The sequence below is a fragment of the Hyalella azteca genome, unplaced genomic scaffold (genome assembly GCF_000764305.2).
Source record: "Hyalella azteca isolate HAZT.00-mixed unplaced genomic scaffold, Hazt_2.0.2 contig10672, whole genome shotgun sequence".
In the NCBI taxonomy this organism is placed as follows: Eukaryota; Metazoa; Arthropoda; class Malacostraca; order Amphipoda; family Hyalellidae; genus Hyalella; species Hyalella azteca.
The window spans coordinates 902,262-927,474 of record NW_025940701.1 but is presented as its reverse complement, the minus strand read 5'-3'; the positions used below and the strand labels follow the sequence as shown (position 1 = coordinate 927,474).

Sequence of the window (25,213 nt, the reverse complement as noted above, 5' to 3'; positions counted from 1 at the left end):
ATAGATAGCATCACGTATTGAGCATCACACAATTATGTGATAGATAGCATCACGCATTGAGCATCACAATTATGTGATAGATAGCATCACGCATTGAGCATCACAATTATGTGATAGATAGCATCACGTATTGAGCATCACAATTAGGTGATAGATAGCATCACGTATTGAGCATCACAATTAGGTGATAGATAGCATCACGTATTTAGAATCACAATTAGGTGATAGATAGCATCACGTATTTAGAATCACAAAAATATGTGATAGATAGCATCACGCATTGAGCATCACAATTAGGTGATAGATAGCATCACGTATTGAGCATCACAATTAGGTGATAGATAGCATCACGTATTTAGAATCACAAAAATATGTGATAGATAGCATCACATATTGAGCATCATGCATAGAGCATCACAATAATGGGATAATGAACAATGCTCATGTAGAACATCACAATTATTTGTGCATAAATATATATTAGTTAATTTGAATATATTATGTAAATTTATACAAAAGAATTGCAATAATTTACTACCACAAAATGACAAGAGAAAATATTAATGTTCTTTTAGTTATGTCAGTTGAATGCTACTTTATATATTTTTTGTTGTTCAAAATTAAAAAGGCTTGGAGAAGATGAAATAAATTAGACTGTTGATACAGCATATCATCGCTGACCATATTTTACTTTAAAACCCAACTACCATGTCAATTTCATTATCAATTAACTACACAAGCTATTAAAAAATAATGTTGTAACTACACAAAGTATTAAAAAATGATGTTGTAACTGCACAAGCTATTAAAACATTATGTTGTACCTACAAGGCTACACAAGCTATTAAAACATTATGTTGTAACTGCACAAGCTATTAAAACATGATGTTGTATCTACGGAAGCTATTAAAACATGATGTTATGGTGCGCCACATAGTTAATTAGATTTGTAGTCTTGTGACAAAATACACGTGAATTCACGACACAAACATTATAATAGAAAATGAACTTTCGTTCAAAGACGGCACGAGATATTATTCCGTCTTTATGAGTTAATTAGCTTCATATTTGTACAAGTTAAGTCTAAAAAATCTTAATTAGGTTATTAATTGCTTAAAGTCAACGTCATAACTAGAGTCACGTTGAGATCTTCTTCCAGCGCCCGTAACCCCCCACGCTGATCTTCCAGCGCCCGTAACCCCCACGCTGATCTCCCAGCACCCGTAATCTATTACAGGTTTGAAAGGTATAGAATTCTTGTTAAGGTATAACTTGTTAATAATTACGACCGGTGTAATTAATAAACAATACATTTTCGTATTTGATAAAAATGTTAGCCGCAAGTTCGAAAAATTCCACCAAAGAATAAACAAAAAAACTAAGTACAGTAATGCAAAAATGTCATTGAACTTGCCATAGAACTTGAATCGCATGCGTATATAAAATAACTTTGTCAGTTTTGGACAGGTTATACTCTCCGAGATTGATAAAGATTGTAGGCCAAGCTTCAGTCTGTGCAATCTCGGCTATTGTCAGATATTCTAAAACCGAGGAAACAAATAACCAGAAATTTTTGAAAATACTCAACAGACACTGATGTTGCATCAGAAAAGTTTCATCAGCAATACGAAATCGCATATTGAAGATTTTTCATTATTATACCACATGAAATACATACATTTTTGTCCTAATGTAGGGTATTTCTAATGACTAAAGTTGGTCTTTTTTTGCAAGAAGTTTCCATCCAACAAATATTTAGCTTTAAGAATTGCCTATATTTTTGTTGAACTTCGTTTGGATCGCTACATTGATTCTCAAAATTTCTTCTGATAACAGTAACGCCTGCAGTATGTAAATTTTTAACAAAGCAATGTACCTGATTTTTGGTCAATATTATTAGGCATTAATGAAGTAATCTGTCAATTTTTGAAAAGGATGGCAGGCATAATCTCATATTACATTTATTATGAAATGCTTGATCCGTAACCTCTGTAATAATATGTATTTCAGAAGCTGCATATCCAAATAATATTGAATTGAAACATTTTCGGGAAAATTTACGTTCAATTATGCCGTTCCTAGTTCCGGTTTATTGATTAACTTAGAAAAATCAATTACAATAAAAAACCTGCATGAGATTCGAATCTGGCGTTAAACAGTGACTTGGAGCAACCACGTTCAATATTTCCCGACGATTAATGATTTCCTACACCCACCAATATATTCGACGAAGATCTGTCAAAAGCTAATTTAATTTGGAAATTAATATAACTCATTTAATTTAGAAATTGACATAACTAATTTAATATAGAAATGAATATAACTCATTTAATTTAGAAAGAATATAACTCATTTAATTTAGAAATGAATATAACTCATTTAATTTAGAAATGAGTACAATTCATTTTATTTAGAAATGAACATTACTCGTATAATTTTGAAATGAATAAATCTCATTTAATTATTGAATATAATATAAATGAAAAATGAATATATCTCATTTAATAAAACCCATTTAATTTGAAATAAATGTAACTCATTTAATTTAGAAATGAATATAACTCATTTAATTTAGAAATAAACATAACTCATTTAATTTGGAAATGAACATAACTCATTTAATTTGGAAATGAACATAACTCATTTAATTTGGAAATGAATATCCCGACAAGACAAGAACGCGTTTGCCGGCGGTAACTCGGCCTGCACATTTTTTGAAGAGCTGCCGGCTGGTAGCTGCGGCTGTCACATGCTCGACAACTGCAGCCCTATGGCAACGTGACTAAAATTTAAAAGCTAGAGCCTATGCATAAATGAGTGAACCACCAGCGCCCGCTCCATGAGGGTTCCTGGAAAATTTGACACTTGAAGCCAGCTTCCTCATCGATGTTCATTGTGTTATAAGTTTTAACGAATCGGCTCAATACTTAATTAATTTAATGTTTGAAAAACAAATCAATCATTTAGGAAATTATTTACATGCCGAGTTTCGTGAAATAAGCTATGATAAAAATTGATAAATAGATGTCCTAAATTAATGGAGCTTCCAAAACTTCATCGTAAAAAGTAGGCTCCCATACGGCGGTTTCAAACGGTGACCGTCAAAGTAAACGAACACATTCAGCGTGAATTCCAAGGAAATTTATCGAGCGCGAGTTCGGAGAATGGATGCGAACAATCGCACATAAATCCTATACTTGACGTAATTGACCTTCCAATATAACATTAAGATGGGTAATTGAACGACGAGGTGTAAAGGATGACAAAAACAACAGCAGCTTTCAATTAGTTTTGGAATAGAAAAAAAAAAATTCTTAGGATTTATTATTTTGATTCGTAAATGACCAGGATGATAGCGTCGTCGCAAGCTTCATAAAATGAGGTAACCTCATTTTGACCACGAATGCCGACCACAGCTCGGCCTCCTTCCACTTCAGTGGCTTCATCAGAGCCCTGACATATTCGTTCAGAAATGACATTCTTCCGCCCAGCCCACCGGCTTCTCAGTGAAAATTTACAGACGCGGCAGCTTCTGATTTGGATTACCAGAAGCTGGGGCGACTCTAAATTTTGTTAGGGTTGGCTTGTAAAAAAATTCATAGAAATCGCTGTACAAAATAATTATAAGTGACCAGGATGTAATGTAACAATTTTTTCGAAATTAACAATTTTTTCTCAGCAGCTCGAAAGCTGCTGGTTGTTTTTGCCATATTGTCCACACTAATGACACGACGCGGGGCATTCAACTCTCGAGGAAGATGAAAGCAGAGTTACTCGTCACACAACCTGCGATGTGTTGCTTCTTAATTGGTCTCTTTGAGATAACTGTTTGCTACGCAGGTGCCGACGGTCGTTAGTTCGTCTCGGGTGGTCTTTTACGGTGAATGAATTAAGTAAAACGTACATGTGTCTGTCTGGTCCGTGGAACTAATCAAAACATTGAAGAATTTGATATCATCACTAATCGTTTTTATGATTAAGACAAAGTAGTGCACCTACTAAACTTTTTCAAATTGTCCGAAGTTATCTGAATTGATAGAAATGTTCTTTTTTGTGCTGTAAATAATATTAAAAATATTTTTATTCCCAAACATTTCTTCGAAAAATCATGATAGTAAAGCTGAAAAAGGAATGTGAATCGATTGTATTAAGGCAAAAACCTTCCAGAGGCACGGTTCCAGAGGCAGTATGGAAAAATAGGTGTAAGCATACTTAGTAACCATCGGTATGGAAACATTACCGTAAAAAATATAAGTAATTATGTTACTTATCGTCCGATATTAAGATTTTGATCAATGAATGTTGTAAGCAGTCAAATGATCACAAAACTATGCTTTATGTGAGATATGATTATTGTCATCTTATTCAAGTCAGGATAGTGTTGACGAAGGACCCGCCCTTCGTCAGGAAGGGCGGGTTCTTATTTCGTACAGCGATTTCTATGATTTTTTTTCATCAAACAGCTGTTTATAAAATTTCAATAAAATTTTAATTATATTCTTCATCTTTTGGTTCTTACTAGCATCTGCATTTAGAGAAAGTGACTGTTCACGCAGACCGGCCAGAACTGGTCACTCTTCAATACGTTGTCATGAAGCACCGCGCACTTATGCCTGGTGTAACTTATATGAATAGTTATTTCGTGATTTTAACTTTTTTGTTGTCATTTTTATTAATTGTAGTTGATTATCTTGTTAGAAATAACTCAGGTTAAGTACTATTGCAGCATCTTATTGCAAGTTTCAAACCCAAACTTACTAGTTCAATACTGTGAATAGTTTATTCAGTTCTTGCTATTTGCTGGATTCATTCTTTTTTTCACATTTACATTGCTTCATAATTGTCCATTTAGTGTCTTCGAAAAAATTGTTACGAATTGCAACCTCATTTTCCGGCTCGATGAAAGTTTGTTTGGTCTCACTGCACTGAAGTAAGAGCACTCGCTCATCACCGTAGCGCTCACAACAGGGCGGTAATATCTTTGAACATCAAACAAAAAAATCCATTACGAGTGAACTTCGACACACAATGCAATAATTTTTTATAGTACTGCCGATTTGCGCGCACCGTTGAGTTTCCTGCGCACAGGAAGCTGTGCGGTTGGAATATTTTTGCCGATAATTTTGTGCTCGATCTCCCGTTGACGTTAAGTCCTGATCTAATCTTGCGCGACGTAACTGGGTTTGTGTGACGTGAGCGCGACTATATAAAGATAATTTAATGTTCCCTGAAAAGAGACAGTAACATGCTTCATTCGTCGGGAAATTTAGGAGAAATTTAACTTCATCTGTGATTGTGATGTTGTTGAATTTAAGTGTCGGGTGTTTTATACAATGCAGACGAATGTTGAAGCGTCGAAAATTTTCTGCCGAAATTCTTAATTCAGGATTACAATTTTTAAAATCTATGGCAGAATTATCTTCGTTATCAAAATATTATCTTGATTACTTAACACTATTGACAATACTCATAAACTCGAATCCTGAATCTTGACTTTTATTGAAGTTTTTTTGAGATGTGATGATAAATCCCGCATCATTTATTACAGCTTTGACCATTTTTTAAAGGGATATTTACGAGGTAACAAATTTTATTACCGTTCCATTTGTTTATTCAGAAAAATTTAAATACGGTTTTACTATGAGTCTTTTGCCTCGCTATTTAGAGAATAATGCATCAAGATTAATTATTTAATTAAGCTGTCCAAACACTTTCACCATCACAACAAACACATCAGCTGATGGCAGCATTGGTAACACGTCAGCTGATGGCAGCATTGGTAACATGTCAGCTGATGGCAGCATTGGTAACACGTCAGCTGATGGCAGCATAGGTAACACGTCACTGTCACTCACTGCAGTAAGTACTGAGCTATATTTTTTAAATAATGTATAAAGAGAAGGCATTACGCATAATCAAGTAGGATTATGCGTAAAAATCATGTAGGATTATGCGTAAGGCGAGGCAAAACTTGCAGCACAGGCGGCAAGTTTTCCATTGATCGCGGGCAACCATCGTTCAAATCAATGCCTTCATGTTTCCTTCCCTTGAAATTGAGTGAAGGAATCTAAGAGCTCTAATTACCCATTAATTAGAGCCAGACCAGCGGTGCAGGAGGGGTTCTCATCAGCCTTGTTTCATAGGATGACTTTGATGTTGCGGCATAAACATGTCATTCATCGTTCAATTCTCATTCTTGTGCGCTCCAACCTTGCAATTATTGATGTTTCCTTCGCATATCTTCTGGAAATATACAAAAAAATTTATTACCAGACATTCATCTCAATTTTTAATTTAGATAAAAAACTTTAAACATTTTTATTAACAGGCATTCGTCTCGATTTTTAATTTAGATAAAAAATTGATTGGTTGTGATTTTAAATTATTTTAAAAGATGCGAGAGAATGTCAGCAATGCTTGGATTATCCTCAACGATTATTTTGCAGCAAAGTTAGGATAATAAATCATCATCATTTCCATTTTTGCTCAATTCACGCAAATTTCGATGGCATTCCTTTGATCGCCAAACGTTAATAATAATGATATACGTTAATAATAATAATAATAATCATATATGTATATAATAAAACACCAAAATACACGGTTCCTCAACACATTTATCGGCGAAACAAAATTAATGAAATTTCACCAAAATAACCAGAATTTATAGAAATGGCGAAATTAACCGCATGTGTTAAGCAATTAAATAATAAAATTATTATGATCCAATTCAGTTCCTGACATCTTACAAAATGCCTCAAAGTATTCATAATTCTAACTTATCCAAACCTGAACCGCATCATAATATCCTTCCCCATCATAACCGCATCATTAAATCCGTCAAAAAAATCTGTACCACCAATTCACTCAGTTCGAACATGAAGGGATATAAAAAAAATTTCATTTTGGGTTTGAGAATACTTAAAAAAAGTCTCTATTCAAGTCATTTCAGTTTGATTTAATCTAAAAATCTGGAACAAAAAAACCTATAGAATTCACAGTCGCGATCTTTTTCGATAAAAAGTTTTGGTATTTATAGAGTTAGGTACTTAAATATTCGGTGTAACTTCCGCAGAGTTTCGATGAATTTTGTTCAGTCGATTTACAATGTAAAATATTAATTTTCAACTATTCAGAAATTTTACTTCAAGAATGCCGCATCTAGGTTTCTCTAGAGATATCGTGAATAATACTGAAAATTGTATACTTTATTAATCTATTCAATGCATGAAGGTAGTGCATATGGCTCAAGGAGATGGTGTATTATACTGTTTAAAACTTGCATCGAAATACAATTCGTGTAAACTGAATGAATGCGCCTTAACTGTTATAAGCGATTGCTGCGATGCTAGAAAAGAGCCAGGCTGTAGGTATTGTCTAGTCAATATAAGCTAATGTCACGATGATAGGAAGTAGCAGAGGTCTAGGTATTGTCTAGTCAATGTGAGCTATTGCCACGATGCTAGGAAGTAGCAGGCTCTAGGTATTGTCTAGTCAATGTGAGTTATTGCTACGATGCTAGGAAGTAGCAGGCTCTAGGTATTGTCTAGTCAATGTGAGTTATTGCTACGATGCTGGGAAGTAGCCGGGGTCTAGGTATTGTCTAGTCAAGATCAGCTATTGCTACGATGCTAGGAAGTAGCAGGGGTCTAGGTATTGTCTAGTCAAGATCAGCTATTGCTACGATGCTAGGAAGTAGCAGGCTCGAGGTATTGTCTAGTCAATGTAAGCTATTGCTACGATGCTAGGAAGTAGCCGGGCTCTAGGTATTGTCTAGTCAATGTAAGCTATTGCTACGATGCTAGGAAGTAGCAGGCTCTAGGTATTGTCTAGTCAATGTAAGTTATTGCTACGATGCTAGGAAGTAGCCGGGCTCGAGGTATTGTCTAGTCAATGTAAGCTATTGCTACGATGCTAGGAAGTAGCCGGGGTCTAGGTATTGTCTAGTCAATGTGAGTTATTGCTACGATGCTGGGAAGTAGCAGGCTCTAGGTATTGTCTAGTCAATGTAAGTTATTGCTACGATGCTAGGAAGTAGCCGGGGTCTAGGTATTGTCTAGTCAATGTAAGTTATTGCTACGATGCTAGGAAGTAGCCGGGGTCTAGGTATTGTCTAGTCAATGTAAGTTATTGCTACGATGCTAAGTAGCCAGGCTCTAGGTATTGTCTAGTCAATGTAAGCTATTTCTACGATGCTAAGAAGTAGCTGGGGTCTAGGTATTGTCTAGTTAATGTGATTTATTGCTACGATGCTAGGAAGTAGCCACGCTCTAGGTATTGTCTAGTCAATAAGATCACTGGAACTTGTTAGGGTGAGACGCCGGGCCACATGGCGGCGTCTGGCAACAACCGTACCAGGAATTTCGCCCGTTCAAAGAACTGGTGTGGCTAGACTTGCGTTGCGGAAACGAAAAAAAATAACAGAATGCAAACTTCCTCTTCATGATCACCTTACCTCCTTTATTCCTCATAAATCGCCCAGTTATGCATTACTGATATAAATTTTCATCATAAATTAAGCCTGTCAAAAAACAAAGCTATTGAAAGATTTTAGTTAATAAATGAAAATAACACTTGTCTTTATTATTTGGAAAGTTAAGAAGTATTCCAGCAGTAGTTGGTTCGAATAGTTCAAGGTAACAGCGCTAAAACAGTGAGAAAAAAAATTTTACAACGTAAAAAAGGCAGGCAAGATAAAACGGCGATGTAAGAGAGAGAAAAATAATCAAGTGGTGAGTTTAAGCTGATCAAAAAAATATCAAGGCCATAAAAACGCTACTCTCATTAAGTAGATTTCCCGTGGAATGCGATGGATTACCTCCAAAAAATTGTTATCTATTTACACAATGAAATGCTTGGATACTTTTTCCTAATTTTCTTTCATGCCGTAATTTGAATGGTCATTTTACCGTCAAGGACAACTCGTACGAAACCGTCTAATTTTTATTTAATTAATTTTTCAGCTACAAACCCTGATTGAAGGACGCTGTATTTCAGAGCAAGAACTTTTAGAACAATTTCAAGCCACGAATAGTATCGTAGAGAAGACGATCAATATTGGCCATTTGATATTAAGTAACAAATCCCTAACAATTTTATTCTTTTTGTCGGGATAAATTCCTCGCGTCGTTAAAATTTTGTGTGTGAAGAATCTACGAGTCTACGACGTTCATACGAGTATACTCTCTTCAAAGCGTGACTTTGAGGGTGACATTTGCTCTTTTCTTTTAGAATTACTTAAGCAAGATATGAATACTTTTACTCTTTACACGACCACACGCACACCGAACTAACGATTACAGCAAAAGTTGGCCCTTTAAAGAAGCACAACTTGTTGGGATATACGTGCCTAGAACACGACGTGGGAGCGTTCGCCACTTCATGCAGCGCTGTCGTTGTATGCCGGCCGCTGCTGAAGTTCAGAGGTGAAGCTCCTTATATTTTCCACACTCGCAATCAGCTACGGAACGGTGCAGCAACGTGTGCACGCGTGTAGCGCATGACTTCTAATGGTTCTATAGGTAGAATTAAGAAATGTTCTCTTTGGTAGCGATGAGCGGAATAACGATAGCCATCTATACTTAGAAAACACTTAACGATGTCTAGCAGACTATTTAAAATGATACCCAAGACTATTTAAAACGATGCATAACAAAGTATTTAAGTAGAGGTAAAGTAATGATGAGTTATGTCGATTTAGTCCAATTAGGTGCACTTGTAGGGGATATAAATAGTTGCATAATCGAATTCCTATTTCGCATGATTCGTCTAGCTCTAGCAGACCAAAGCCGGCTTTTTATACATTTTTAGGTACATTACATTCTTTCTTCCCCGTCTTGAATCACACCCTGGCTTGTGGCTTGTTCATTAACATTACAATGCTTTACAAATCTGATATTAATGAAGTGAAAAATTGATTATAAACCCACCCATTATTCCCAGCTTTATGATCAACATGACGAGCAACTGTTGGAAATAAGCTCAAATAATTGTTTATAGGTGGTTAATTCATTAGACTCAGCAAACACATTCAGTAGAAAATGCTCAGTGGAAACATTTTCATCGCCTTCAGTGGAAACGTTTCGCTGCATCAACAATTCCTCAATGATGGAAGTTAATCAGATTTGTTTTCTGCTACATGACGTCTAGCAGAATGCAGGTTTCATACAAAATTTACTTCACACAAAAACGTGAATGGGTCTGGCCCGGGGAGTCGCCTCGCTTTTTCAAATCGTCTTGATTTTCGACAATGCAGGGAAATAATAAAAGTCTGCTGGAACTTTCAAATCAAACTCAGATTTTTAATTATTTCAAAATTGCGAAAAACAATCCAAATCTTCACCCTTATCAGGTAAACAAAATATAATCTCCGCTTTATAATTACCAACAATATTCATTTCTTGCGCGAGCAAAGAAATCCTGCGAGCGCATTCAGTCCCTCCACAAGACAGGTACATCGTCAGTGCGGTAGCGCTGGCTGACAGTGCTGTCTGCGAGGGCGGTCGTCACGCCAGCCTTGAACATGAGGTATCCTGCTTGAGCTATCATGGCGCCGTTGTCTATGCAGAAACTTTCGTCAGTAGCATAAAGTTTACCACCTCTTTCCTCACACATTATGCCCATCATCTGCTGTAGTCGTTCGTTACAGCCAACACCACCACAAATGAGCACCTCATTGGAACCACAATGTGACATCGCCCTCTCAGTTGTCTCCACAAGCATGGCAAAAACGGTCTCTTGTAACGAAAAACATAAATCTTCTTTCGTGAACTCGCCTGATTTGAGAAGCTTGTCTGCGCGCTCTTCCAAAAAAGATAGAATACCTGAGAACGAGACATCCATCCCTTTCACGGTATAAGGAATCTTAAAATATTTTTTGCCTTTCTTTGCCATTTGTTCAATGTTATACCCAGGACTAGGATCATTGGATAACATTAATATCCTCGCAAACCTATCTAGGCAATTACCGATAGCCATGTCTATGGTCTCGCCGACTATCCTGTAACGTTTCTGCAGATAACTGATGATCTGAGTGTTACCACCGCTAACGTACAGCACCGTTGGGTTATTGGCGCCGGTAATGTGCCTCGCCATTTCGATGTGGCCGACGCAGTGGTTCACACCAACCAAAGGCTTGCCCCACAACTGTGAGATCGTGCGAGCCACCACAGCCACCGTGATCAGGGGCGCCGCCATCCCAGGGCCTGACGTAAAGGCGATCGCATCCACGTCTTCGCCTGATATTCCTGCCTCTGATAACGCTTCGTCCAACACGTCCAGTATGACCCGCTGAAAAGAATAAGATTAAGAAATTGCAAGACGTGAACAAAATGTATTCTTCTATCTCCAAAAAAATGTAAAATCAAAAACTGGGTTGAAGCAAAAAAGAATTTATTCTTAAAAAGCAATGAGTCCCTAGCTGAGATACACAAAAAAATAATTAATTATTGATGACCAGAACACTTTTAATCGCGACTATCATCATGACAGTTAGCGCGGCATTTTTCATTACTTCCCGGTATAAATAATACATAATTGACCCCTTCAAAGAAAAATAGTTTCACGTTCACGATATTCTGAACATTATTTACAAAATTAACAGTATTTGATCGAAATAATCAACAAAAAATTACATCCATAAGTAAACAAATGACATTCATAAGTAAACGAATGACATCCATAAGTAAACAAATAACATCCAAAAGTAAACGAATGGCATCCATAAGTAAACGAATGACATCCGTCAGTAAACGAATGACATCCATAAGTAAACGAATGACATCCGTCAGTAAACGAATGACATCCATTCGTAAACATGCAACATTCATAAGTAAACAAATGATATCCATGAGTGAACGAATGACATCCATAGTATAAATAAACAAATGACATCCATAAGTAAACAAATGACATTCATGAGGAAACAAATTACATCCATAAATAAACAAATGACATCCATAAATAAACAAATGACATCCATAAGTAAACAAATGACATCCATGAGTAAACGAATGAGATCCATACGTAAACGAATGGCATCCATACGTAAACAAATGTCATCCATAAGTAAAATAAATTACATACGTTGACATGTCAACACAATAACGTTACCTGGTGATGCTTAGCAGTATCATGAGGGATGAATCCTTGGCCTGGCGGTGTGATGTACGTACGTCTCGGGTTAGCCAAGACTTTGCCGTCGCGCATCACGCCGATGCCGATCTTGTTGGCACTGCCTTCCATGCCCAGAACTGTCACGCTGCGCTTGCTGCCATTCTCTTGACACTTCTTGCAACTTGGTGTAGACATTCTTAGTGAATACTTAGAGGATTTTTCAAGGAAAAGTAAGTCTATCACAACAGTACTGTAATAAAGTTGGGAGAAATGGTGAAATTTTACGAAGTTTCTTGGTTAAAGATAATTCTACGGTGTAAAGGTTATCACGGCCACTTTTTTGCTGCTAATTAGATAGCATTAATTAATAAAATCTGATTCAAAACCATTCTGTTTACTATTGTCAATGCATTTTCACTTCAAACTTATTCACAATAAAAGGTATAAAATTCTATAAATTCCGAATAACAAATAATTTCTTAGACATACAGTACATCCGCTCGGGCATCCCAGGGAACGCTTACCCCTTAGTGTACAAGCCACCGCCCTGGGGGGTGCATGTCAGTGATGTCACGCAGCGACACGCGGCGCTGTCATAGTTAAGTACTATGGCAGTTAAGTTAAACATAATTAAGTACTCGGCGTCGAATAATAGGCCAAGTTTGGCCTGTCTCATATTCATGTAAAATTCTTGACTTATCTCGTAGATCTAAAAAAAATTTACGTGAAGTCTTTCAATAAGCATCATCTCGACATCATAAACATCAGAAGTTAGTCGAGCTCTTTTGCCACTTTCTTTATGCCGCGCTGTCTCAACATCAACACCGCGCTATCTCAACATGGTTTTCGCCTCGCGGTTGTGATCTTTCCGTCGCTTCCTGACGAATTTAGGGATTTAAGATTCCAATAAACAAATAATCATGCGAAATTTTCACCCCAAATATTCAGCAAACGTCATTACAATTATTAATCAGAACCGAGATCGCAACCATCATTTTCCACTGTATGTTGTTCTGCGATGATGGAAATCATTATTAATATTAACTTGACTGGCGTCAATAGCTGCCAGAGGAAGGCGATATAAGCAGTTGAATGGACAAGTAATTCCCAAGCAAACTTGAATGAAACAAAACAATGTAAATAAATTAGATTTTACCAAATCTACGACAGGGGACTTCGTAATTAAAGCGATAAATGATAATGAATGGAATAATTACAGGCGTTATGAACTGGCATTATGTACACGGCACTAATATTAAATATTTACACGCTTTTCAGGTCGGAAAATTTGATAACGTAATTCCATACAAATCCCAGACCACACGTATAGTACGTTACTACCTCATCTAATCCTACCATCTTAATGGGCAAGATCTTTGTACAGGAAAATTCATGAGAAATGGCAAATTGAGGCCAATGCATTAATAGGAGAACAAGTTAGTATTTTCTCTACATTCCTAAAAAATTCTGCATTTTATAACCCTCCAATCTTTTTAAAAACATTCATTCGTTTACAAAAATAGTACTAGTGTTGTTGACCGACTCGATCGACGAAATATCTTAACGTACGTCTATAAATTTAGTACACAAGATATTCTAATTTTTTTTTCAAATTCTCAAAAGGTAGGCCTACAATTTACTAACGAAAGCAACGCTCGTATGCAAAGTATAGATAATTTTACGCTTGAAAATTCATGAAACGTTTGTTAAGTTCGTAAAGTCTCTTTAGCATTCCCAAACAGCTTTAAAATTACACTCGTTCTTTCTTTCTCAATCAGCTCTTCCTGAAAATACATTGCCTCCGAAACACAGATGAGCTGCGGTGAGAATGGCATTTCATGCTTCTTTCTGGCTCAGTAACAAACTTGTTCTCCTAAACCTTACCTAAAGTAGGTTTTTTCTTCTCTAAGCATCTCGCCATTATTACCGAGCATCCAACAAAGTTTCACTTCGGGTCTCATCATCATCTTCTGCCACTCACACATCAGTATACTATAGAACAACCTTAATAGCATTTCTCTAAAAAGCCCTCCCTTTACCTTTTACAAATCAATTTCACAGTCAAAAATCCCGTACACATGACTTTTATTTAAAAAGCTTCGTCATGTGAGGTATACTCACTGTACCGATTACTATTTTACTATCTTTTGATATCATAATCTACGCACTATAATTCTGAACCTTACCATCATATTATTGGATGCGCAAACCCAAGAGTATCATTTTACTTCTAAACCCCCATCGTTTGGAACCCACTATCACCATTTCCCTCTCTTGGCCCAGTCCTTTGCCTTCCAGTGCAGGCATGTGTCGTCAATCTTGGGCACTTAACGTTCCGCTACTGCTCATATTTTTGGATGCCCAAATCCAAGAATATTATCTTACTTCTAAACCGCCATCATTTGGGGCCCACTATCACCATTTCCCTCTCTTGGCCCAGTCCTTTGCCTTCCAGTGCAGACATGTGTCGTCAATCTTGGGCACCTTGCGCTCCGCTACTGCCTTGTTGTGAGCATCGACGAGGTCCCGGGGCAGCGTCAGGATGTATTGGCCTCTGTAGTAGTTCATGAGCTCCATGGTCGTCAGCGTGGATATTACGTCCTCCTTCTTAATCTTCGTTTGGTCGCAGATCTCGCTACGAATTAACAACTTCGTTAGTTTCTTAGAAATAAAAATTATTACCGACAGCATTGGTAATTTGCCATTGTTGGTAAACTACCGACTAGGCTTACCATTACCGACAAGTGGTAAGGATTTCCAATTTACTCTACAAAAGTTGACAAAGAATATAAATATTGAGGACATATAAAGTAAAGGGTAACAGTAACAATGACATTAACACGTTGAAGTGATACATATGAGTACTACGAAATGTATTTCTCCAGGACGAAGTGGTACATAATTCAGTGCTGCCAGATGGCCTAAAATACGGCCAAGTGACGATCATTAAAACCTTTTCCCAAGGTTTAACTTAGCTCAATGAAGGCTCACTTGATGGTGATAAAGGGCTTTCCCTAAGGTTTAATTTAGCATAATAAAGGCTCACTTGATGGTGATCAAGGGCTTTCTCTAAGGTTTAATTTAGTATAATGAAGGCTCACTTGATGGTGATCAAGGGCTTTTTCGTAAGGTTTAATTTAGCTCAATGAAGGCTCACTTGATGGTGATCAAGGGCTTTTCGTAAGGTTTAATTTAGCTCAATGAAGGCTCACTAGATGGTGATCAAGGGCTTTTCGTAAGGTTTAATTTAGCTCAATGAAGGCTCACTTGATGGTGACCAAGGGTTTTTCCTAAGGTTTAATTTAGCTTAATGAAGGCTTACTTGATGATCATCAAAACCTTTTCGTAAGGTTTAATTTAGCATAATGAAGGCTCACTTGATGGTGATCAAAGGCTTCTCCTGGCCGTCCAAGGTCTTGGCGTTGATGAGGATGTCGAGAATGGTGTGCTTCCAATAAGACCTGTACGACAACAGGCCGAGGTCTGACAGTGGCTTCTCCGGGCTTCCCGTCTTGCCTTCATGTTTGGATAAAACGTAGCCTGGGTGACAAAGTTAAGCATTGTAAATTATCTGAACTCAATGACACAAAATAATTGTAAGTCACCGCCCTTAAAAGCATTTAATATCACGTCTAGGTTAATTCAGGACAGGAAATGATACATTTAAAAAAATGCATTCCCAATAAATTGAGATAGCCGAAAACACAATTTCAGTAAAGTTCCGTTTGATGAACATCTTCAGACATTTTTTAACTTGCTGGAATCTCCAAACTTAGCATTTTAGCTTACAAAAATGGCAAAAAACTGAATGCAAATATTTAGATCCAGGGATATAAAGAAAGTTAGGTAAAAATTTCACCAGCTATGAATTTGAGCAAAATGTAAAACATTAAATAAATATCGAAGGCTCCTTACTGAATTCGATGAGAAGTTTACCGTAGCCTTTCCTCTGGTATGGAGGCAGAGTTAAAATACAAGCCACGTTATAATCTTCAGAGGATTCTTTCTCCTATGGGAATTTTAATAACACGCATATTTAGAAACACGGGCCATGCATTGCATCAAAACATAATCAGCAAATTCATTTATAGGAGCAATTTCCATGCAGGTAACAAGTTTATCCTTTGTTCCGAGATATGTGAGAATATGTCTAAGAAACTTGAGGCATAATATGTAAACAAATTAAATATGATCAAGTATTTCATGGGCCACAAAAATTCACGTTTTAATCAGTTTTTAACTAGTACAATTATATAGTAACTAGTATCAATTAGTATCTATTAAATTTAACTGACTTTAGAGAAGTATCCAACGATGTGGTAGCCTCTGTTATCACACTCGGTCATGACGTAGAATAGAAAAGGATCAGTATCGTAATACAGTGTCTTGTGATCTAGAAAAAGCTTTGCAAGAAGGCACAAGTTCTGGGAATATAGTTTGTTCTTGCGGCCATCCAGCTCAAAAAAAGAGATAGTTCCTTTCCGGTAGATTTCATTCCCAGGAGGGTGTCGGTATGGGCATTTTTGCTGCAAAAAAAATTGACATCAATGAATCATAAACTTGAAGTTGAGGTAGAATAGAAAGCTCACTAGATAAGGCATTACAATAGAACCTTGTCTGATTTTAAAAAATAGTCTTACCTCTAAAGCGAGGATGGCATGAAATTTCTCATATATACAATCATTCCCGCCAAATAACAGAATTGGCTTAATAAAAATTATAGAATGGCACAGGCAAGGCGAGTATCTAGACGCATTTGCGGCAGAAGTATTAAAAGTAAACGTATTTCAGGTACGACAGATTCACTGACCAGATGCCTCTGCAGACACTTGAAACTCTTGCGAAACTTGAGGCAGTATTCACAGAGGTAAACGCAGTCCAATTCCGTGATTTCCTGTACAGTATAAAATGCAACATTAAGAGTAAATTTTGTATACACACTCCCCGTGTGTATACAAACATGAATTAGACACATGAATTAGAAATACAGTGGGTGCAAAAAGTAGCCCACACAAAGGAAAAACTTTATTTAATTAAAGCTCATCCAACAAAATAACATAAACAAAACTATTCTAATGTAAAATTACGTGGGAAATACATATATCATATCAAACCAACAATATCATTAAATTTTGACTTGATCATTGCAATATTTAAAAGTTAAGGTTCAAAATAATGAAGTTTTTCCTTTGTGTCGGATACTTTTTGCCTCCACTGTATATGTCGAGACTAAAACCCAGCTTCATATTAAAATTTTTCGACAAAGATTGTCCTTTCACTAACAAGCTTCCCAAGACCCCTGAAATTAAGCTAAACCATTGATAAAATATCACAGTAAGTAAAATATATCAAAACAGTTAATGATGTGTATTTCACAAAACCCAAGTAAAATACCATATCAATACAGTTAATGATGTGTATTGTTAGAGTAGACCTGCACCTCAGGATAAGGCGAGAAGTACCAAGGCTTGATGCGGTATTGGCCAAGTTCGATCATGCGGATGTTCTTGATGCGAGTGATGGCGTGGTCTTCAGTGTGGGCGGCTAGTGAGCCCGTCTGGCGAGGGGCGTGGTTTGTGGCTCCAGTGCAGTGGTTACCTACTGTGCATAAATAGAGCAATTATATGGAGAACAATTGTGATTATGATGAAATAGATGCAGTGAAGTAATAGATACATATTAAATATAACAATTTAGGATCGGTGTTGGTTGTGCTTAGTGTGGAAGATTCTCAATACAATTGAAATAATTATCGAAAAATTATTATACATTATTATCATTATAAAATTGTAATACAATATATTGTAATATTACTTTTCATGCAATATATTTTACAAAATATTATAAATATTACTAATATTACTATGTGGTATATTGTATGATAATAGCATATAACTTTTATTTAATATTTTTTAATAATAATTAATAAACTTGATTAGCCTCAAAATATAGTCAATGATATAATAACTAGAAGAATGGTCTATGAGAAGCAACAACTAAATCAAATCTCAATAATGAAGCCATAACAACCAACCAGCAGGAGTGCCAGACGAGGCAGTGGAGGGCAGCGGAGGAGCATCGATGCCGCTGATGCTCACCTCCAGGTCCGACAAACTGCTGCGTCGAGTGGGAGCTTCCTCCTGAACTGTGACTGGCGTCTGGTCAAAAAAATATAACTCAGTACTCACGGCAGTGAGTGCCAGAAAGCGCATTTTCTCGTGCATAAATCAGTTTTAATTGCGATTAGTACAGTGCAATAGAGCTAGAGATGTCGTATCTTTGATATAGGCATGCCCGCTTCTTAAAATCAACGAAAACGTGAAGTCACGGACGGACAGACAGACAGACGGACATGGCCAGCACAATAGTGCATTTTTTTCATAAAGAGAAAATGCGCTAAAAAGGCCAGGTAATAATGAATGAAGATTACATTACACACTATTTCTTTGTTTAATGTTCCATGATTAAACTTTACCATTTGTTTAAACTATGCGATGATAAAAAAAACAGCAAACAGTAATTGACACCATAAGTTTAATATATGACAATTCAGTCAATACAATAATTTTTTCCTTGCTTTGGAATTAAGAGTCGATGTCACTTCAGGTTACTAAATACAGTCCAATCTCTGACAGTTAGATGATATCAAGAAGCAGTTGATACTCAGTTTCGATATCACAGGGAATATGGGCACGCGGACCTACACAAAACTTAATAGTGTTAGTTGGAGATATTATATTTTAGAATAAGTAAATCAACAGCATTCATTTGACGACTTTGAACGCAAAAAAATGCTATAAAATTAGCCATTTCATATAGAAATTGAAACTTCACAACATTTTATTTGAAGGTATGCTGAACCTTTGGGGCATTTCCTTTGCTTTTAACTTCTTGTTCATTCAAAGATATTCCAATTTTCATGCTAAATCATAAGTACGATCATAATACAGCATCAATAAAGTATATAGGTACCTCGAGTGATTCAATTTTTCTCTTCTTGTATTTCTGCTGCTTGAGCTGCAGGGCCGCTAGCACTGAAGGGCCGGTGATAGGATCCTGTAGAAAGTGGCATACTCAACAACTTGGTACCAAATTTAGAGTAGGTAAATAAGAAAAATATACCAACTTAAAAGCAAAATAGAAACTATAAAAAATTTGTGCGTGGGCTTTAAACAGAAGCAAATTAATGCATTCCTTGTTAACAAGTTTTCACATACTTTTAAGCAAACTCAGAGAAGATTTAAGTAAATCATAATGATTAGAATTAATAAGCATACAAAAACAAGCAAAATAAAGGCACACAAAGGGGAATAATAAATGTAATAAAAAAACTAAAGACATGTAAACGTCCACAATCAGAAGGGAGGACATGAGCATGAACAATACAATAATTAAAAATTAGGGATTTTCATGTGAAAATCATGTTGATTAGTAGTAGTAGTAGGTTTGCTTTAGAAAAAAATTAGAATGGAGCCCATAAAACTTATATACAAGACACACACACTCCAGGACACAAGTCACATTCATTTTTACCCACTTGGGAATCGACATCATCAGCAGCCACCCGAGTTTCATCATACCCGCCCTGAAAAATATCTTGGTTGTTGTAATTGTTGTTGCTTTTATCGTTGTTATTGTTTTGGTGAGGGTGAAGTGTGGTACCCACATGAGGAGCAGGGATGCCAGGTGAGGCAGGGCGGGAGACCGTGCCTCCTGAAGACACCTGCAGCTTCTTGGGAGTGTTGAAGCCTCCAGTGTTGGAGGGAGCACCAAGGTCCCTCCTTGGGTACTGGATTTTGCGGAGGTCCAGCCTTGACTCATCCACCCACTCATCAAGTCGCTTGTTATCTGCATGTGAGAATCACATAGACATTAGTATTAAAATTACTAGATTGCTTAAATCGCAAGTTTGCCTTGAAAATTCGCAAATTTCTTTGCTTTTAAATTCCTCACATAGACATTCATTTGGAAATGCTGTCGAAACATGAAATACTTGCACAAATTAGTTTGATAAAAGGGCATAAACATTTTTTATAACATGTGGAAGAACCTAAATAGAAGAGTTATTACTGATCAAAATGACAACCAACTGAAAAATTGTCAATGCATTTTAACAAATGCTACATGAACAGAATTAATGACGAGTGTTTTATGAAATGAATAATAAACATGCATTTTTACACTATCACAGTAACTAAAGTATTTCTGTACATACAGTATCTCATTAAAAATTTTGAAATTACATCTATAAATGAGAAGGTACAAATCAGCTTACAGTCAATATAGTGAATGTAGAACATTTTCTGATGATCCTTCTCAGCAATGCTTATCACCTCAGCCAGAGCTGTAGAAGAGAAGTTAAAATATCTGTAAGCCTTCACCCTGGACTGATATATGATTAATAAATCAATATCTTATGATTTAAATGCTTGATTTATCCTTAGAAAAGAGATAAAGGATCAACATTTGAAATGATTCAACACATCAATCAACAATCTTACTGTTATTTTTCATATAAACAACATATATAATTATTCAAAATAACAGTTTTCCATTTTCCATGAAAATATTATGATAAAGTTTCTACAGGCAATTATACAACAAGAGTCCAATAAGTTGATTCAACAGTAAATCCAATATTTTCTTCAGAGAAATAAAGAAAAAAAATAGGTCATCTAAAAACTAGTGAATACTAACGCCACTCTTGGCTGGACATCATAAGGACTGGCAAACGGCATCCTTCCGTTACGCTGGACTGTAAAAAACGCAAAATTTGAGACAATGTTACCAAACATATTAACCACATTTTATTAATTGCATACAAGTTAAAAATTCTGAAAGTGCCAAACTTTTCAAGACAAATTTGAAGCTCAATTATAATAAAATTTTAAACCAGTGTTTTCTCAGAAATCAATAGAACTTTATAAGCTTTTTTACTATAATATTGATGCATAGAAAATTTCTAATCAATATAAATGAATGAATCATAGAAATGAGATGAATGAATGATATAAATTTTAATATTGACACAAGAATATGGGCATCTGTTTATATTCATTATCAATTTTAAAAATTTCCAATATTAAAACAATATGAAAACATGTGACCCACAGAAAAATTTAAATTGCTGGCACAATTCCATGATAAATTCACCTACCCAATTAAACATTTTATTGATCATCAAAAATATCCATTACCCAATCATCATACTATACTCACTATAGGATCCAAAATTGCAGAGTTGGATTCATCTAACATGTCACCAGTTGACATTACTGGCACCATAACTGCTAAACTAAAATCCCTGATGAGGAGAAATAGGCCAATGAGAAATATTCAAAAGTACAATGAATGCACAATGTCATTTTAGTGAAATCAACTTAGGATCTAAGGCCAGTTTACTATGAATGAATAGAAATTAGTCCCACTCACTATAAATAAAAAAATATAACTCGGTACTCACTGCAGTGAGTGACAGAGAGCGCATTTTCTCATCGACGAAAACTTGAGGTCACGGATGGACAGACGGACGGACAGACAGACAGACAGACGGACATGGCAAGCACAATAGTGCATTTTTTCCATAAATGAGAGAATGCGCTAAAAATACCTATCAGGAAGGATTAAGGATCATTATAAAACCAATAAACAAATTTTGACTAATCTATCTTGATTAAGGTACTTGCCCTCAAGAAATTAGAGATAGAGATCTGGCATAGATTTTAGAAAATTGCTGCCTAAATTCCAGACTCTGCTACTAGATAGTGGTAGTTAAGATCTAAGAACATACTGAAACAAACTATAATCTTATAGGAATAATAAAAAATGTTAAATTAAGTCCGCCAGCAAGATTACTGAGCGATGAAATCAAAGTCAAAATTTTGATTAACATCATTCCACAAATTTCCCAAAATGAGTAATGATCTTTATGACAAATTAAAATAATTCCTATGCCTACCTTGGAAGAATAAGATTGATTTTGAGGCAAGTTTGAAACCCTAGAAGAATCCATCATACGCTGTATGTCACTTCTATTTTTATACTTAGTATAGTATAGTGTCTTTGGTGTTGATATGCCTGTTGCCAATTCTTGTATTTTTTGTGGCTAGTTCACAGCTCACACATCTAAAAACTGGGCTTTTGACCAGATCTTTTCAACAGACATCACGTCTGGATTTTCAATTTTTCTGTAGGTTAATAGGCATTTGAAGACTGAAAATATGCTCCTGCCTAGCCTTGTTTAGTCTGTTCTTGAAAGTATTCACACTTGTAGCCTCAACAATATCATCAGAGAGGCTGTTCACAACGTTGATGACTTGAAGCAAGAAAAAGTGTTGTCGCATGAATTAATTGCTTTTTTAGTTTATAATTATAATTTTTTAGTTTATGAATTAGCTTTTTTAGTTTATAGCTGTGACCCCTGGTGTTGGTTCTTGCTTCAAATTCTAGTAATCTTGGGAACTTGTATAAACTATGAGTTTTCTTGTATACTTCAATGAGGTCGCCATTCAGATATCAATAACAGAGACTCAGATGCTTCATAATCTTTAATTTTTCTGCATGAGATTTGCCCCTCAAGCCTGTAGCCTGGAATTATTCTTGTTGCACATCTTTGAACATTCTCTATTAAATTTTTGCCCTTTTCAAGTTTTGGTGACCCCATGGTGTTTCTAAACTCTAGGTTTGGGTGCATGATAGAGATAAACAACAGCTTTGTTGCTTCTATATCTAGGTACTCTATATCTAGGTACTTGTAGGAGCCTCTGATCAGCCCAAGTAGTTTATTGGATTTATCAACTTGTGTTTCGATATGCCTAGAAAATCAGGCATGGAATACATCTACTTGGCGAGCCATGATTGAATTTTTGGAGCCATGGTTTTATGGATTTGCCAGCCTTGATGCCATTTCTTTGAGCCGTGATCCCATTTTTTCAGGCTGTGAATTCAATATCTCGGCCATGAAAAGCCATTTACAAGGCGCAAATTTATTTACTAAGACCATGCATGTGTTCCCCCAAATCTCTAATTTTACGCTAAAAAAGTCAAACAACAACAATAACATTTATCTTTACTGTAAGCTGAACACATGTTAATGCAGTCTGACCACTCTGACATGACAGCAACTATGCGCAATCTTCGATGTGCATCTTTAGGTTGACTTGTTATCATTATGGTGATTACGTTCTGCAGGATATTTTGGCGGGAAGAGTAAAGTAATGCGGCAGTTAAAAATTTTATGAACAATTTTTACAATCAACAAAAATTTATGACATTCAAATCGCAAGATTTCATACCTACTAAAATTGTTTGATATTAGAGCCAAGATATTTCAGAAAAAATAGTAGGTATGTGCACAAACGATGCTCAAATGTAAACAATGCTGGCAAAATGGTGAACAGCCACTTTCTGCATCAGCGTGACTAAGGTATTTAATTTTGAAAGTCCTGCCCAAATGTTAGCTTAATTTGATTGGCCTGTGTTTGGAAAAGGTATTTAATTTTGAATGTCCTGTCCAAATGTTAGCTTAATTTGATTGGCCTGTGTTTGGAAACGAACTAAAAAAACTTTGACTAAGAAAACACCATCTTGCTTTTTGAGAAGTATCTATCAATTACTTGCTTAGCTCAGGTTAGCTGGGATGTGTAAGAGAAAACATTAGTGCTGACAATAAACCTTGACATTTTAAAATTAATAAGAGATAATTTAAAATTAAGATTACAGTTTTTAGAGCAAGCTCTCAAAATTTCAGAGCTTGGCAGCTATTCCAAGAGTGATTTCTACCATTCTGGAAATGCATGGTAGTACTGCAGTTTATTTTCAGTTCACTTTTATCATTGTTTCCCCATCATTTTCCCATAACTTCCCCATCATTTTTTCATCATTTCCTAATCACTTTCCTGTCATTTTCCCATTATTATTTCAACATTTTCTTAACATTATACCCATCATTTACCCATAATTTTCCCATCACCTAACATTATTTTCATATTATTTTTCCAGCATTTTCAGATCATTATCCTATTGTTTTACCAATTTTCTCATAATTTTCCATCATTACCTATCATATCATTTATTCATCATATATGCATTTGTCATTTATTTAATTTTTCAATACTTTATCATTTATTTATCAAAATGGACTTTATTCTGTTCACTTCTTTCTTTTGGTTAACTTGTAGGGTAAACACACCATATTCTGACACTTTAAGGATGTAGCAAGAAATGAATGGCTGTAAAAAGATCACCGAATGAGCAACTTTAGTTTCGATTGCTTTACGTAACTCAAAACACCACACTATGTGCCAGCAATGATGAAATGTCACAAACTGTTGTCATATTTATTTAAAAGCCTTTAGAATTCAAACCTACAAAATTGCTGAATCCTGACGCTGTGTTCGACTAAATTTGGCATATTGTGAGACTAATTCTGACGTCACTGAAATGTGCTGTGTCATGTCCGTAGATTTACAGACAGAGCGCTTCAAAACCGTAATTCATAATTCAGACGCCCCGTGTTTAAATTCTGACACCCTGCGTGAGCTGTATCGGAATACGACAAAGCTCGGAACGAGCTGTGTGTATCTAATTCCGATCTATATTGGAATTAGTTCTTATGTGTCTAAAACCATCTTTTAACTTAATCATCTATTAATTTATTTACCACTTAAAATCAGCAAATACAAGTATCCTTAAAGGATTCCTAATATACTCACAGACTTATTTAAAAGTCTCAAACAATAATATTCTTTCTACACAGTTTATCACTATTTGGTAGAGCAAGGTCAACTATCAACTTTGACACGTTTTTCGATGTTCTCACTGGGTGACGTGGGCTTTTGCTCTGAGGAACTTAACATTTTCTCGCCAGACCTAGCGTTTTGCAGAAATCTGGCGCACAATAGTATGACGTCACTATTTCAACCATCTATGCATGCCACAGCATGCGTGGAACCAAGACTTAATATAAAGGACTTAATATAAAGGGAAAAGTTGAGAAGTATAGGAATTACCCACAATGTTGAAATAGGGTGAAAGCACCATATACCAACATCGTGGGTAATTCAGACACATCTCAACTTTTTCTTTATATTAAGCTTTG

The 25,213-nt window shown here is 35.9% G+C and overlaps 2 protein-coding genes across 5 annotated transcripts in view; both read right to left on the bottom strand.

The window, feature by feature from the left end:
- Positions 1-10,274: 10,274 nt before the first annotated feature.
- LOC108671288 (probable tRNA N6-adenosine threonylcarbamoyltransferase) lies at positions 10,275-13,185 on the bottom strand. The gene is made up of 2 exons (XM_018158797.2): positions 12,112-13,185; positions 10,275-11,289 (listed from the first exon to the last, which is right to left on the bottom strand). Exons 1-2 carry the CDS (start codon positions 12,307-12,309, stop codon positions 10,432-10,434), a joined length of 1,056 nt encoding a protein of 351 aa, XP_018014286.1. The 5' UTR covers positions 12,310-13,185; the 3' UTR covers positions 10,275-10,431.
- A 64-nt stretch (positions 13,186-13,249) lies between these two features.
- Positions 13,250-25,213, bottom strand: part of LOC108671637 (histone acetyltransferase KAT5) — a 28,471-nt gene continuing 16,507 nt past the window's right edge. Inside the window, exons 3-15 of one of the 4 annotated variants that reach the window (XM_047882539.1) lie at positions 21,334-21,421; positions 20,812-20,869; positions 20,390-20,458; positions 19,781-19,962; positions 19,652-19,699; positions 19,087-19,170; positions 18,149-18,272; positions 17,555-17,715; positions 16,925-17,008; positions 16,410-16,640; positions 16,030-16,123; positions 15,492-15,654; positions 13,250-14,749 (exon numbers count right to left, since the gene is read on the bottom strand). In XM_047882539.1, coding sequence (XP_047738495.1) covers positions 14,530-14,749; positions 15,492-15,654; positions 16,030-16,123; positions 16,410-16,640; positions 16,925-17,008; positions 17,555-17,715; positions 18,149-18,272; positions 19,087-19,170; positions 19,652-19,699; positions 19,781-19,962; positions 20,390-20,458; positions 20,812-20,869; positions 21,334-21,399 — 1,584 coding nt within the window. In that variant the 5' untranslated portion in view covers positions 21,400-21,421 and the 3' untranslated portion in view covers positions 13,250-14,529. Of the gene's footprint in view, positions 14,750-15,491; positions 15,655-16,029; positions 16,124-16,409; positions 16,641-16,924; positions 17,009-17,554; positions 17,716-18,148; positions 18,273-19,086; positions 19,171-19,651; positions 19,963-20,389; positions 20,459-20,811; positions 20,870-21,333; positions 21,422-25,213 lie in introns of all 4 variants that reach the window. The other 3 variants (XM_047882538.1, XM_018159217.2, XM_018159210.2) reach the window with 3 other exon arrangements.